The following is a 17,035-nucleotide window of genomic DNA, read 5'->3' as shown; positions in this document are numbered from 1 at the left end:
AATGCTGAAGTAGGATTTAGGGTTTGCTCTTTGGTCTCCTACTGTTATGAGTATATTAATACTGAGTATTAAACCCATTGCATTTGTTTCCTCAGTCTATATTTAGAGCTCGCTACAAATGACAATGATAACAGTTTGTTGCACTTTGCACATCCGTGTGCAGTTGACATGTGGAAAAAGCTACTGTATGTATTTGCGGTTTGTGTGTAAAGTTGTGATGCAAGAGGTGCAAGCATATTTTGTATTTTGTGTACATATTTTATATTTGTGCATAAACAAAGAGGGGCCTAGTTACAAAAATTGTGTTATAGCAATTGCAAATAAACGGTCAAAAGCCATCATCATTATGGCCACATATACATATACATATATATATGTATATATATATATAAGAAAGAAACATTTTCTGAACGTTTTCCCCTATCTTAGTATTGCTTATCATAATGTAAGCCTGGAATCTAGTTTATGAATTCTTAAATTTGACTTAAAAAAATGTCTTTATATTAAAAAGAGTGAATGAAATGATCAGAGTGAGATAAGGTACCTGCACATGTAACAATATCAGTTTATACTACTTCAGCCTGGAGAACCTGCAGACAGTGTAAGGAGCCAGGGAAGGCCTCATCAGCTCATGTGAGTGAGCGCCGCCATCTAGTGGAAAACAAGTGCAGTACAAACCACAGATCCCATTTATTCCACTGAATAAGACGACTGGTGTCTTCAACACTACTGACAGATCAGAAATGGATCATGCTGAAGGATGAAACACAATTCTCAACACAATGAAATATATTTCACACGTTTCATATATTCACATCTTGGACTGTAATGACCGAACACCTGTCTGTAGATTATCTCTGCAGTCACATTAACACGTCTGTAAGGTCACGACCTGAGGAACTGATGGTCATCACAGCACGGCACACGTTGCACAGAGGGAACACCGAGGAAACGACAGTATTGCTGCAGGAATTAAACGTGTACAATCGGGTCGGAGATCCACCTCTTTGCCTACAACAGCAGTCTTCAACAAACAACCATATTGCCATTCAATACGGTCTCTTTTCATTCATGAAATGCATTAAATCATAGATATCATACCCCACAAATGTGCACTGTTACAGCACAGAAGAATGTTTCTCGGTGCAGTCACCACAATGCACTAGAAGGGATCGATGGTAACTCAGTGTTAATTGCTTTAGTGCAAATATTGTTACAGTACAGCGTAACCGAACGTTTCCCACTTCCTCGTGAGGTTTCCTCTTTTTTGCTAGATGATGAATATTGCAGTCATGTCATGTCAAGTGAATTAATAAACGTGGACTCTTATCGCCGAACATTAAAATGCATATGTGCCATAAAACAGCTCGTCTGTGACGCATGAGCTACAAAATGGTTTCTTCTCCATGTAGGCACTGCAACCGTACAACGCAGACGTGTCGACGTGTGCTCCAACATACGCCGGTAGAAAGAAAGAGCCAGCTCCTCCAGTGTGCATGTGTGTGTGCTTACATGTGTGTGGGGGGGGGGGGCTCAGTGTCCGTACAGCCCCAGCAGGGGGCGGTGCCGTCTGTTACTTGTACATCTCAAAGGCAGGGGACTTCCACTCTGACTCCATCTCTGTTCTTTTCTCATGCTTATATGTTTTATATTGCACTACAGTCCGATTCAGGCGGGTCGCACGGAGGAGCGGGATCGCCGATCTGCTGCATCCCGTCACAGATACTCTTCCTCCTTCACGTACAGGATCTCGTGGGCCGAGCTGGGAACCTGAGCGAGAGAGAGAGAAAAGATATTTCATGTCAGTACTTCATGATACGTAACGGGTGTATTTTCCCTTTAACTCACGAGATGCAGGTAGCATGTTTTATACTTAATGTGAATTTAATTCATACTTTGTTGTCATCTTATTCTGAAAATCGGATGTTCCTCTGAAGAAACCGGATGTTGTCTCACGTTAAATCTTTCCGCTAACTTTCAAAGTCCTTCGCTCGCTCCCGATCTGTGCCGTTTGAATGCGTTTACCGTGAATTTCAGCGTATAGGTCACTAACATCTAAGTGTCTGCTGAGTTGACCACGGAGACCTGAGTGTCTGCTAACTTTACCGCAGCGATGTCCAGTAGTCTCCATTCCTCCACCGCTGCCAGTGAGCAACGGACTTTCAAAATAAAAACAGCCACACTTTTGACCGTTTACCTTTCGGTATTTTCTCTGTTAAAAGGTTGATGGCTAGCTAGCTGCTGTAGCTATACAAACGGTAGCTATCGTTACCTGCTGCCAGGACGGAGTCATCAGAGTAGTGTTAAAAAAAAGTATTTCAATCGGCTCAGGCACCGAAAAGAAGCACCGAAATCTGCGTTGCATTTCGGTCCGGTAGGTATCGGTCATATAGGTACCGGTTCCATATTGGCACCGGGTTTCGGTACCCAACCCTAGTCCTAAGTACAGAAGGCTTTCCCATGCGGACGTGGACTTTAATCACTACTGTGCAAACGTGTGGGCTTGACTGTAAAACATCTGCACACACAACATCTGTCACTCAGCTTGTGTTGAGTTATTGTAATTGTGCACCGTTTTTACGGTTAAGTCCAGGGCGAGTCTACCTGGTTGACTCCTCCCACTACCAGGAGGCGGTCTCTGATGACGATGGAGGAAGTGGAGCATCGGGGGAAGTTCATGGGGGCCAACCTCTCCCACTTCTTCCTCTGAGGGTGGAAGGCCTCCACCGTGTCCAGCGCCGAGGGCTCGTGACCTAGAAGAAGAAACGAGGGTATTCATCTATTCCATCGGGATTTATTGTAAACAAAGAATGCAGCACATGATTTCAGTCACGTGAACACTGATATGTAGGTTACTCTAACCTTTAAAAATTGTTCTGCGAAATTCAATCAATATTTGCAGCAAACAGAAGGTCTGCTCTTACCGAGTCCTCCTGCTACAATCATCCGGCCGCGTAGGAAAGCGGCGGCAAAGTCGGCCCTCTTTGTTTTCATCGCCACCGTCTCCTCCGACTTCAACCAGGCGCCTGCAGAGGACGACACGACAGCTGACATGAGCAGGATGTGTGTGTGTGTGTGTGTGTGTGTGTGTGTGTGTGTGTGTGTGTGAGCTTGTGTGTGCTTGTGTGTGCGCAGGCTTACGAAGCGGCTGAGGGTTATTGGGTCAGTGGCACTGTGGTCTCTGTTCTGGCTGGACAGGATGCCGCTGAGCTCTGTTTTCTGAGCGTGACCCGCGCAAACAGGTCACCCTTAAGCCAGCTGCAGCCATGTACAACACACTAACACACACACACACACACACACACACACACACACACACCAACACCTGGCAAGGACAAACAAAGGTTACAGCTAACACTGACTACAAACAGACGGAGAGGGGACAGGAGGGTTGGAGTTAGGGTCACAATGTTACTCCAGCCATCTACCAGCTACAGTTCATCTGACCCCAGGTTTACTTACTGCTCATAGGCAGACTGTTAGCGTAGAAGTGTTTTTGTTGTTGCACCAAATTAGTAATAGTGTATTATAAATCCCATCCAAAACTTAATACGTGGATTTTATTTGAACTTTTATTTTGAAAGGTACATTTTAAACATCCAGTATGATATATCAACACGTTCTCGCCCCCCAAACTCGTCGACTGTGAGGCTCTACGGCCCCTCAGGTGTCAAGGTCACTGACTTTTCAAAATAAACTTGTGTGTGTTCAAAGGAAACAACTTGGGTTTGGGTTCAAATTTGTAAAAAAAATGTTTACATAGTTAAGGAGGCTACGTTACGCATGCAATGTCATACATTACAATAATAACTAAAAGTAACTAAAATAAGTCACCATTGATTATTTTCTTTCTTTGTCTCCTGGGTGAAGAGCTCCATTCTATATATCCACTCCCACCTCCTCCCCATCGCTCTTCATACGATGTCCCCTGACTTCCTCCTTCCCTCCCGTAGAGCATTCATAGTTTCAGACTCTTCGGGAGTGATAACAGGCTGGATACCTCCCACTGTTCCTACGCTTTCTTAAGTTGTGTTCATGTCTTTCTATAGGAGTAAATATGTCGTATTGTAGAATTTATAGTTTGCAAAAGGGAAATGTGAATGATGTTTAGCACTTCTGCCAGCTTTATTTCCTCTTTTCCTTTGGTCCATTCCTGGGAAGGTTGGCATCTTTTTGTTGTTTTTTTTTGCTATACAGTATGTGATGTTCAGTGTTAGGTGAATGTATTGATATTTTTACATTTTGGAGCTTTGGTTTGATTTATTTTAACGCATAAATCAGTCTGTCGAGACATGTGGGTAGTGTGGTCCATGTCCACTATATCAGCGGTCCCCAACTTTTTTGCGCCATGTTTCATGTAAGACAATATTTTCACGGACCGGCCTTCAAGGTGTGGCGGATAAACACGATGAAATAAAATGATATGACCAGCATGAAAACAAATAAAACTCACCATAACACTGAATCAGTGCAAAGAAGCTCTCCAAAGACATTCGTTTTTTACTCATTTTCGCGAGCTTGTGGGCTTAACTTTTGAGGTAACGTGACCGAGACAAGCCTCTTGACATGTGTCAAGAGGCACAGGTGGATGTAATAGGGAGATAATCCGGTAATCTTTCAGACTCTGATAATCAATAAAATGGAAATAATATAACCGAACCGGTGGGAATGTCAAAGTTCTTCAGGCATCAGATTGCTTTTTTTTGCCCCAATATGTGACAGAAAGGTACAGTAACCTGTGCTGTAGTGCGGGTGGCTCTGTTCGTGGCCATGGGTTGTGGTCCGAGCTGTGTGCTTTACTTTGAGTGGTTCATCTTTTGTAGTCTTAACAATTCAAAAACGACTCAACATCATCACACTGATATCCTGACCAATCAGTAGTGAGGCATTCATGATCCCTCAACAGCTTCCCACCCGTAACGCTGCTGCTGCCAATACGGAACGGCTACGGCTGGGAATTGAACCCGGGTGCACGCAGGTGAGGAGGTGTGCAGGAGCTTTTTCTTATCCACCACCGAAAACAGCTATTGGCACCTTTAATCCCAAAGTATTGGAAACGGCATTAAAAAATAATCAGTCAAGCTGCAGGTGGGGAAGACATTGCAATTTAATGTTATCTCCCTAATTACCTGACACTTAAAACTGACAATGAAGACAGTTCTCGAAAGACATTACAGAGCAGATGTGACATTTTCCTTCACACTCGAGGCTGAAGCACTCCGCATGGTGGAAGGGAAATGAAGACATAGCCTTTCTCTTTTCCCAGCAGATTCTGCAGAAGTTTTCTTTTTCACTTTCAGGTTTTCTTGCTGTTTATCTGAAGGAAGCCCAGACTGGAGAGAATCGTGACAGAGGAAGAAAGATAACTTCATTAGGGAGCGAGGGAGGGCGAGGGAATTAGAAAAAAGATAGAGACAATGTCTCTTCCGTTTCTTTTTCGAGATCTATTTCTTTCTCTTATCTTTTCTTCTTACTTATTTTTTCCCAATTTTCTTTCTTCTATCTGCCCTCTCTTCTTCATTCTCTCTCTCATTGCCTCCTTATTCTCTTCCTCTTTTTCCTTCTCACTTTGTTATTTCTCCTTCTCTTTCTCATTTATTCTCGATCTTTCTCTTAAACAAGAGGCAGAGACAACAAGGTGGAGGGAAACAAATAGATGTGGAGAGAATGAAAGGGAGATAAGTAGCCAGATGGTGAACCTTCCTGCGTGGTGCTGCAGTGTGTAATGAAGAGCTGTGAACGGAATAGAGATCACAGCTGGCTGTCCACTCTGCTCTGTTCTCTCCCCGCAGGAAAATCCTGCTGGTAGATATTTTGTGCCGGTATGTCGTATAAATCTGAGATGTTCAATAAAATCCCAGCAGTTACTTTGTGGTGAAGAATGAGGCCGTACTGATCGGAAAAAAAAACAACCTAAAAAACGTATGTATAGGCTACATTACATTACATTTACAGTCATTTAGCAGACGCTTTTATCCAAAGCGACTTACAATAAGTGTATTCAACGTAGGTATTCAAGAGAACTACTAGTCACCAGAAGTCATAAGTGCATCTCCTTTATAAACAAGCATCTAAGAGCATAAACCAGAGCAAACGTACAGTGCAGAAACAAACGAATGCAATAAGTGCAACAAACTAATACGAATACAATAAGTGCAACAAACTAATACGAATACAATAAGTACAACAAACTAATACGAATACAATAAGTGCAACAAACTAGTATGAATACAATAAGTGCTAAGTGGAAGGCTCAGGGTAGTACTTCTTAAAGAGGTGAGTCTAAGGTAGTTAGAACTATGTAAGTACATATCTATGATGGCACGTAACTAACATTAGCACGTAACGATGTAAGTATGAACGATGATAGTACGAACGATGATAGTACGAACGATGATAGTACGTATCTATGATAGTACGTAACTAACGTTAGTACGTAACTAACAGTGCGTTACTAACATTGGTATGTAACTAACTTTACCACGTCACTAACAGTACGTGACGATGTAAGTACGAACGATGATATACGTACCTATGATAGTACGTAACTAACATTAGTACGTAACTAATTTTAGTGCGTAACTAACTTTAGCACGTGACTAATGTTAGTACATAACAATATTAGTACGTAACAACGTTAAGTACATAACTGAATACTTGCTGTGTTCAACCTCTTGAACCCTAGCCCTATTTTTAGGCCTCTGCTCGAAAATGTCATACCCATACATAAAGTGGCTTATTTCTCTAACTACAAGGTCTATTTGAATAATTTCAATGGAATAATAACACTAACACTTGTGAGATTTGTTCATATGTGTACATATCAGTGTATATGTTTCTGGTTAATACAGCTCATATTGAAAATGTTCAGGTTCGCCTGAAAAAAAAAGCACTTTTATTGATGCTATTGATTTGAAATGATGCAGACGAAGGCCTAAACTCTCTCAAATCATAGCACAACATGTCAGCAGTCCTTTAATCAATTCTGATTTTGGAAGCAGCACTTTCAGCATTTTTATTGTAATTTGATATACTATATAACTATATATTTCACTTCTTTTATCACTAATAGTGTTCAATCTATCTAAACCAGCAGTTTGGCATCATTTTGAGAGCCTGGGCCCTATATAAACCTGTAAAACAGAGCTCATCCTCGTCTGACTTCCAGTTTCACAGACTTCATTGAACCTTACAGAGCCTTCTGATTGGCGGATTTTCGCCTACGAAACAGCGTTGAATGCGGAAGAGTCCAAGGAGTGTAATGACATGTTCTTTGAGTTGATTGACAGAATTTTAAGCCAATAACAAAATCGAAAACCGTGGCGCGCCCCCAAGGGTCAAACCCATTGGCCAAAGTGAAAAAGACAACCTAACCTTCATACAAGCTCATAGAGACTCAGATTTTTCACACAACGAAGGAGAGAGACCGGGAGCACATGTCTGAAAGGATTAATTTTTGATTTTTGGCGATTTTCTTCCAGAAAACCATCTCAAGGTGCGAAGCGTTTACAATGTTTTGCTGTTTGGCTGTGTGTTGATCTGTGGCTTATGGAGTGCAGCTTGTTAATGGTTTGAAGGAGAGGAATTTGGAAGATATGGTTGGATTCAGTGTGGAGTCCTCATGCTCTCTGATATGTGGTGTGTCTGTGAAAGTGCCGTAGTTTTTGGTTGGGATCAGTAACGGAGAACATAGCTCGCCGTGTCCTGGCGAAAAATATGTGAAATTGTGGTACAACTTGTAGTATATAGTATTACTCTGTCTAAATATGTATGTTTTTGAGTGAGTAAAATAGCTTACATGGTCCATTTTATCAGAATTTCTTCGTTATGTAGGTTTTTCATTCGTTCTCAGAAGTGATTTGTACTACATGTGTGTACTTTGTCGCCCCCCCCCCCAGCCCCCTCCTAAGAGGGCACTCGGAGACGGGAGGTTTTAAGAATAAAGAGTGGTGCATTAAAACATACATAAGGTGTCAAATGTACGGTTTTGGCACTCGAGTAGAAACATTTGAAACGATACCCATCTGGTCAAGAATTGTAATTTAGCTTTTTAAACTGATGATTTACTAAATTGTGTTGCACAAAACTTAAGTGATACACATTTTTTAAATGTTAATTCAAATCTTCCAGGTGTACATCATTTGTAAATCATGTCAGATAAGAAATATTGACTATATACTCCATTTGGCATAATTTTAAGTCTAAACTAAAAGCGAGTCATATCTAAATTAGCAAACAAGCTTCGTTAGTTAGCTTAGTTAGGTTTGGTGAGCTACGCAACTGTTCCACGTGGTAGGTAGGATTATTCAATATCAAATGTTTAGAACTGGTAACTTGAACTGATACAAAACAATCATATTCATTTCTACATACTGGATACACACTGTGATGGTGTCTATTTCTTTACATTTATCAATCAATGAGAAAAAGATCTATAAAATGGATGCAGAAGGAAAGCTGCATCACTAGTAATTCTTCTTTTTAAACAGTGCTGACAGTGCTACTGGCTGGATCTTCCTCCATAAAATAAACTTGTGTCAACACATCACACTGCAGACTTATGGTTCAGTCCTCTGAGACCGAGATGCGACTGCAAGCTTTATTCCTATTTGCTTTGGAGGGATTACACAAGTCTTTGCGCCAAGATTTTCTTTGTTGGATGCAGGAAAAACCAGCAGCATGCATTATTCTACCCTGGAGGGAGACGGCAGAGGACAATAAAGAGATGGAGAGAGAGAAAACACAGAGGGAGAATAAAGACAGAGAGGGAGAGTGACAATAGAATGAGGGAGATGAGGCGATTCTCTGAAGGCTGAGGCTTTGTAGTCTGTGTGGTGGTAATTTGGTCCACAGCTCTCCTCTGTAATTGTCCGCCGTGATTAAAACTCGAAGAGGACGGTGATTGCTTCTCTGTCTTTGATGGATTCTGTCTGCCTTGTCTGGTGTGAAATCTCAAGACGCTGCTGACCGCACAGATGATCCTTTCGGACAGAATCTCACCATTGTGTTGTGGCATTTTTTAATAATTACCCATTGGCCCACGGTCATGGCCAAAACAAGAGCACATTTGCTTCATTTCTGCTTGATTCCATCTGCTTTGAAGTCTTTCGGGTAGTTTTTAAGCAGGACATGAATCAAATATAGACAACGTGGGAATATATTTGCTGCTAGTTGGCCCCAGGAGGACGGCATCATTTGAGGTTTTTGTTACTGTTGGCCGAGTTCCACATGCTTCAGAGGAGCTTCTGATGTTTCTGTATTATTTACTGGATGCAGCAAAAGCAGTAGAATTCACAATTCTAATATTATTAGCAACAGAATAGCAACAGGTTGGGTTACCCAAATCACCAAAAGAAAATAATGTCTTCCAGATCACGATTGAGCTCTCGTGCTTTCCCTCTATTCACATACAGCATGTTGCTCCTTGCTTTGTCTTCATTTTACAAGTCAAACTACAGAAAAAACAAGAAACGAAATGTGTCTCCCTCATCCCAACATTGATAGCGCTGTAGCTTTGGGCGATATGTTGACATTTTCCAACCCCCCACTGTCAGCCCAACATCCAGGGAACTGCCGATGTATTCACTCATGTGTTTCGGTGCGGAGCCACAACCCCCCCCCCCCCCCCCCCCCCCCCCCGATGTGTTTGAGCATCGGGAGACACACTTCATTCAAACTCGACAGAAACTAAATAAAACTCACCAAAACGGTCTTGGTTAGTCTTTCCACTATTTCGAACAACCACCAACTCTGGTTTGGTGGAAATAAAACCTTAATTCACAGATTCAGAATTGAATATATTCTGGCTCTACACTGTTTTGCCTCGCTGTCTCTCTCTCTGCCCGCTGAGCAGCAGCTCTCGAGTTTTTCGGAGGCAGACCATTAAATTAGTAGAATACCAATACCAATCTCCCAGCCCTTTAGTAGTGGTTGTGAGCATTTGTATTTAAAGCTGAGTGACGTTCAGCGCTCCAAACTCTAGAACTAATAGTTCGGCATTACCCCCAGAGTGAGGCTCATGCATGAAGACGTTAAGATTCTCCTCTAGTAGCCACTGACACTCTGGCATAGTTGAATAAAATATGGAGGAAAGAAATCTACGATAGTCCCTCATATATGTGTATAAATGAATGTGTGTAAATCAAAGACAATAACGTCGCTGCCGTATTTCTGCCTAGGTTACGTCCTTGTAACATTAGGCTTGTACTGGCCGATCTGAACTCCATTCATCGGTGAACGTCTTTCTGTGTGAGTAGAGTGAGGCTAAAATATGCTTCGAATTTGGTGTAAATACAGCATCACAACTTTGTTTCTACTCATAGAGAGGCTCCGTGTTGTGAACCTCCACAGATGGCGCGCGAGCTGCAAGCAAGCACAAAGGCGTTTATGCTCAAGGCGCTGTTGGATTCAATATCCTCTGAAAATGCCAGCGGGTGCACAAACAAAATGTATTGTTAGGAATCAAGAAGACAAACGAGTGTTTACTGGCAAAACGCCAAAAAGCCACCATCACAATGCTGAGGAGGAATCTACTGCAAAGCCATACCTCATGTTCATGGGTTACTTTATTGCCTTCATACAAGCCCTGGAAAGAGGGAAGGCAAGTATTAAATGCATTAAAAAGAAACAAAAGTTTAGTTAAGTATTTGATTTGGCTGCAAAGAAATATTTACTCAAACGTAGCTTTATAAGACCTCCTGTTTCTAAAGCCTTTAAAAAATGAATTTGCCTTCTTCGTTAAATCCTGACATGTTAATAGTGCTTTTATCAGTGCAATATTTGTGACAAGTCATGTCTGAAGAGCTCCGATCCGGCAGCGAGGCGCCTAGTTACAAAAAGTCAGAGGCGCACGACCAGCCGCTACGACTGGCGGAGCCTCCGCTCTCTCGACACGCGAGTATAACTCACACATAACGGTTCTGAGTTTGGAGAACAGTTCCAGGGTTCCTGGAAAAGTTTTTTGGTGCTGCACTTCATTTGTCCAGGTTTCAGATTCCCGTCTCTGAGCTTACTACCTCTGCCGGAATCTAAAAGAAGTGAATAGAATTTGTTTGTGTTTCTCACGGCATTGAAACCTTTGTATTGTGGTGGAGGCAGACGGATACCTCAAAACGTTGGCATATGAATCCTCAACTGACATGATTGTATTTGTGTATATATACAGTATATTTCCTTTATTTTTCCTGAGGCCATTGTTTTCATTCTTTGTGTGAATTATCTTCCAGAGCTCCGTTGTTTGTGTTTTCTGTCGTACTTGTTGCAGCTTGCCCACAATGCCAAATCATCATCTAACAGCCGTGTGTGTCTTAATACTGCCGATATGGAATGGAACAGTAATAGAATATCACTGTGTGACAGCAGATTGCATGGCCCTGTGTGTGTTTGTGTGTGTGTGTGTGTGGAGAGATATTGCTGCAGATGGATAATAAAGCAATCTGTTTCTGGATCTTGTAATTTAAAGCGCTCCTCGCCCCCCCAGCCCTCCCTCCACAGCTCATCTCCCATCTCATCTCCACCTAAATTAGATTGGAGGAACGGTCCACGGCTGCCCCCAATGTGTGTATGTGTGTGAGTGTGCACGTGTGTGCGGATATGCATCAGCTTGTGTTGTGTCTATTGGACGGCCTTTTTTTCTCGCTCTTTCTCCCTCTATCTCTCACACACAAGGCAAACTTTCCCTCCTCATTAGCATACGTTAACATTATCCCTCCCACGTTCTGCTTTATTTGGCCTCCGTTGGACCAATCCCGATGTGTGACCGTGAATCCAGCCGTCTAAAATGACTTATTGATTCTCGCCCTCCCCTTCCTCCTTCCGGTCCCTCCTCAATTTGTTCACCTGTTACTCTGGGGGTGTCTCTGCTGGATGGAGTGATAAGTCATTTCACCGAGTGGAACGTTTCTCGTCGCACCGAGGGTTGGTGTTAATGGATGCTTTGTCTGACAGTAAAGTCAAAATGAAGATGGAGGCTGTCAGCGAAGGACATAATTGCAGTTTTTTTGATTGACCTATGATTATTTGTTTTTATGAGTGTGAGATTGATTGGTGTTGCGTCTCACATCTGTGCGTTGAGTATGGAGCTGAAGTCAGGAGGTATTTAGCTTAGCTTAGCTTAGCATAAAGACAGGAAACAGGGACAAACATCTTGCCTCGCTAGCTAGCTGAAAATCTGACTGCGGACTCCATCAATAAAAAGCAGTTCAGTAGGATCAGAGATATCATCTTTCTTGTTGAAACCTGGCTCCTACAAGACCCACAATGCAACTCGACAAAAGTGTACTATGCTAGTAGCAGCTAATCCGCTATCCTCAAGCAGGTGATGTCAGGCAGACTTTGTAAAACGTTTTTCACATATGCCGTAGTACACTTTGATGTGTACACCCCACCACAGTAAGCGACAATTTGTGGTTTTATGGATGCAACTTTTTCTTCAGAATTTCTTCAAGCCAGGCGCAGTGCGTAGTTTCCCAAAGTCTTATCACCACAGAGAGGTTGTCAGGTTCGGCACTTTTGTGCTTCTACAGAGACCAAAACCAAAACCTGCTCTAACCAACTTTATGTGCTGCTTTGCCAGTTGAAAAACATCACAAATTGTCATTTTGACATTTCTGTATATGCACACTTTTTACAAGCAGGAAACTTTGAGCAAATCAGACCGTTAAAGAGTTGCTGATGGGGATATTTTCTCCCAGCCTCCACTCTATATGCTAAGCTAACCAAGATGATTTTTTTTGTTGTACACAAGCATAATGGCAATAAAGTTCAATTTGGACTGAAATCCATCTTTTTTCCCCATCTGAAAGAAAGCAAATATGAATACCTCTCAAGTGTAGAACTATTCTTTTAAAACCTCTAGTTTATACAAACTACACCTTTCCAACAAGTCAACTAAACCGATCTTTTTGAGTTTGGGATACAGAGCTGCATATAAAGCAGTATTCAAAAGCCCTCAACCCCTCTTGATATTTTGTCCTCATTCCAACTTTTCACTGCAGTCACATCCTGCTCAAGTGAAGTAAGTCAAGAAGCCGTGTGTTGCATCTGCAGTTCCAGCTGCATTGTTTGATGCTTATTTCTGTGCAATTAATTCTGACATATTTGGAATCCGCGTGTGCCGGAAATTCAGAGGATTCGAACAACGGTTTGTCGCGTAGCGTGTGTTGTGTGTTTTAATTCATGAAGTATGGCTCAACAGGGGAGGAGTTTCAGGGTTTATTATCGTTTATAACCAAAATATGTAACTCAAATGACAATAAATGAAAGTCCAAATATGAAAACGTGTTTGGTACCTTGGCTGGTGTCAAAAATGTTGACGTTCTTGGTGAACTTGGAGCTCTGGTGTCCTCCTCCCTGCCGCAGTCCTCCGAGCAGACACAGCCTCCCGGTCGCGTCCCATATCACGCCCCCGTACGATCGTTTACAAGGCATGGTGGGTAGCGTAGTCCAAGAGCGCGTCTCTGCGTCATACACCTCAAAGACCTTCACGGGTCGCTTACACTGCCGACCAGCTGAAAGATTGTATAAAAAAGAAAACAAATTAGAATTCTATAGATGCTTTGAGGGTGCATGTTGAAATTTGTGGAAAACATTTCTGTTGTTTGACACATACAGTGAAGCTATTGGGAGTAAAAAACACCCCCTCGCTGGTGAGCTTGTACCTGCTACGTAGAGCTTGTTGCCCAGCAGATGTGTGTTGGCGTCATAGCGAGGGGTCGGCATGGGAGGAAGTAGAGCCCACACATCCTTTCGAAGGTCATACTGCTGCAGGATGCTACGAGGGAGCAGGTCGGCACCCATTCCCCCTACAGCCAGAGCCCGGCCATCTACACACACACACACACACACACACACAAACACAGGCAGAGCGACAATGTATCGGATTAGCAGGCCACAATTTTCATCTAATACATTGATTTTATCATTGACTGTATACAAAGATGGACAAAGCGTCTCTGCCTCCTCCCACAGTACACCTTGTGCTTATGACGTCACTTGAACAGGGGGTGGAGACAAGATATCAATGTCCCGCCCATAAACATGCCTGAGCCAACCACAAGCCGAGCAAAGTCACAGCATGTTAGCGTGAGAGCCACCCTAGGTGGGACGTTAGCACCACGTTAGCTGTTTGGCTAGAAAGACACAACTACTACCCATATATCTTTATAAATACATTCATGATCAAATTGACACATGTACTATAACCATACACTGTATATAGAAAGTGGACGTAGTCGTCAAGACGTCAGCCATTTGTTTGTGGACTGCGATTTGAAGCCTTGAGTTCGCCATTTTGGCCATCCTCACGCCATTTAGTTTTTTTTTGCAACCAATTAACAAAAATGGTACTGTTGTTTACGGCTATGGTAGCAACCTGTCAATCACAAGGTAGCCTATTTGACTCTACATGGACCATCATTTACTAAATGAACATCATGCTGGATTGAAGAAGACTTGAAACTAGAGATTGAGACCATAAACTCATGTTTACAATGTTTACTGAGGTAATAAATCAAGAGAGAAGTAGAGTCATTTTCTCATAGACTTCTATACAATCTGACTTCTTTTTGCAACCAGGAGGAGTCGCCCCCTGCTGGCCATTAGAAATAATTCAAGTTTGAGGCTCTTCAGCATTGGCTTCACTTTTCAGAACCACTGGTTGCTGCCTGACTTTTACAGACTTGTGACATTTATTTATTATCCCTGAGCCTCCGGCTACGTGACCACTTCTCTCAGAGCAGCTGTCAATCATGAAGTGCTTTTTATACATCAAATAATTACTTAAAACTTGAACACACATCAGCGTGATAACAACTACCTAAAAGGACAGAAACCATCTTTGGGAACAACTTATTTGACGTTTACTTTGATCTTTTTGTTTGGCCCATGTCCCATCCGCTCACATGGAGGGGGCGGAGCCAGACACCAGGGGGCGATCGAGATGTTTTGGCTTCACTGTCACGCCGTCCGTCTCTGTATACAGTCTGGCTGCTAAAATGAGTCAAACAATAACAACCTGCTCAACAATAACCAGCTTGCCAAAGACCAATCGCAGCAGATGGAGACACCTCGTTGGGACTTTATTTTATGAAGTGCTAAAAATCTGCAAAGCTGCAGAGTTGGCTGAGAAGTTTGTGATGGTGCAATAGACTGTGGCAGACACTGAGAGGACAGGGAGGACAGCAGCAGAATAATAAAACACGAGAGTCCACGTCTGGCACCTCGACATGCCACCTCTACAGCAAGAATGGAAGTGGGTGAGAGTGTCGACACGAGCGAAAATGCAGCATTGACGAGTGAAGAGGAAAAGAGCTGCAAAATGGGAGCAAAGTTTCTCAAACATTTCATTTCGGGGAATAGAAAAGCTCATTACCTGGAGCTCATTATCTAATATCTGGAAAATAACGATTTCACAAATGTCAATATCCAATCGGTGACCGACTATGCGTTCAAAAATGCCATATTTGTTTTAATTTGGCCCCATCGATCATTTTGGCAGACGATTTGTCTCGTTTTCGGCGTCTGGGGAGGAAACTGCGAGCAGAGGTGCCGAGGATTGGAAGATTGGTCCGGAAGATGGAGGAGGCCGCAAATAAGTGTGTGTGTACACGACATTTATCTGTGTTCCAGCAGACACTGACGGATGCACCGCTGGACTGAGCTCGAACTCATCAAAGGCTCTCTGTTTGTGTCTACAGACTAGTGGAACTGAACCCGAAAATCTGAGGATAAATGCGGACGTCACGGCCCAAAAACTTGCTCCATTGACATCAAATGGGAAAATGTACTTCTTGATTACGATTACAGTCAACTAAAGGTTGTTTGAGGTGCTGTACATGCAGGGTGTTTAAACTTCCTGTTTGAGTTTTAACTACGTAAAAGTTAAATAACACATACGTACAACGAGGACACAACTCGTAAACCCTGGAGTCACTCGTTGTCCTGCTCGTCATGATCTCGTTCCGTACCTTTCACGGTGATGGATAAACCCATCAAGGCCTCCCGCAGGGCGCTTCTCTTCCTCCACCTGCCTTCCTCCGTGTTGTACATCTCCACCACCTTCAGGGGGCTCTGGTCCTCCCCCACCCCTCCCACCACCAGGATTTGCTTTCCCAACACCGCCACGGCCGCCCCGGCGCGTGGGGTGGGCATGGGGGGCAGGCTCATCCAGCGGTCGCCCTGCAAACACGGAGACGAGCGGCTGCTTTCAGGCAAAAGCAGTTTTCAATGTGTTACAGGTTGAACTTCTCCTGGGTTTTATTCTTTATTTTTATTTTTGATGCACCACCTTCAGTGCTGGGATTTGTCTCATATACGGAGCTAGTTTAGCTACAATTTAAATCAATTTATTTGTGTCTTCAGGGGGGATTTAACTTGAGTTTAAATAAATCATGATAAATTTGAACAGTGGAAATTGAAATGCAAAAACTGTACAGACAGTACTTTGCTGTTGATTTGCCAGGAAAATTATATTTATTATTTCTATATTCCATCTTAATTTCCCATTGTCTTTTAGTAATTCAGATTTTTTTTTGGTGCCGTCTTTATTACTATGAAAACATACATTTTTAATAATAATAGTAATATTTTACAAAATAATTGACTTAATTAATAGCACTTTGTCAGTCATGTACTGTCTATTCCTAGCCAGGAAAGAAAGCAACGTCAGATACAGTGTCCATGGTGCGTTTGTTTGGTACCTCAGGGGAGTAGAGCTCCAGGGCCGGGCAGGGCCTCCCGGCAGCGTCGCAGCCCCCCAGCATGTACATCTGCCCCCCGACCTCAGACAGAGTGTGGTAGACACGGCCGCAGGGCAGTCGCGCCAGGCTCTGCCAGTGGAACTCGTGGGCTGAAGTTACCGCCATGGCCTTGGCGCCCGTGGGGAGACTCAGGGAGGGGTGAAGGGGGAGGCCAGAGTCGAGGAAGGGCGGATTGATCGGCGGGAGCCGAGAGGATGGAGGTGTAGGAGAGCTAGGAGACTGGAGTCGGGCCCCCTCCCCCCCCGGGATGAGGAGGAGGTTCTTTTATTGGGAAGGTG

At 43.1% G+C, this 17,035-nt stretch overlaps 1 protein-coding gene across 1 annotated transcript; it reads right to left on the bottom strand.

The window, feature by feature from the left end:
- Nucleotides 1–1,716: 1,716 nt before the first annotated feature.
- On the bottom strand, nt 1,717–16,862 carry klhdc8a (kelch domain containing 8A; the record flags this gene model as incomplete). The annotated part of the gene is made up of 7 exons (XM_079156669.1): nt 1,717–1,770; nt 2,605–2,753; nt 2,925–3,026; nt 13,290–13,508; nt 13,659–13,823; nt 15,966–16,176; nt 16,698–16,862. The coding sequence occupies 7 exons, from the start codon at nt 16,860–16,862 to the stop codon at nt 1,717–1,719; spliced, it is 1,065 nt and encodes a 354-aa protein (XP_079012795.1).
- Nucleotides 16,863–17,035: the final 173 nt, after the last annotated feature.

Source organism: Pholis gunnellus (assembly GCF_910591455.1).
Source record: "Pholis gunnellus genome assembly, chromosome: 3".
NCBI classification, from domain to species: domain Eukaryota; kingdom Metazoa; phylum Chordata; class Actinopteri; order Perciformes; family Pholidae; genus Pholis; species Pholis gunnellus.
The sequence above is the reverse complement of the archived record's forward strand: the minus strand, read 5'-3'. Positions and strand labels throughout refer to the sequence as shown.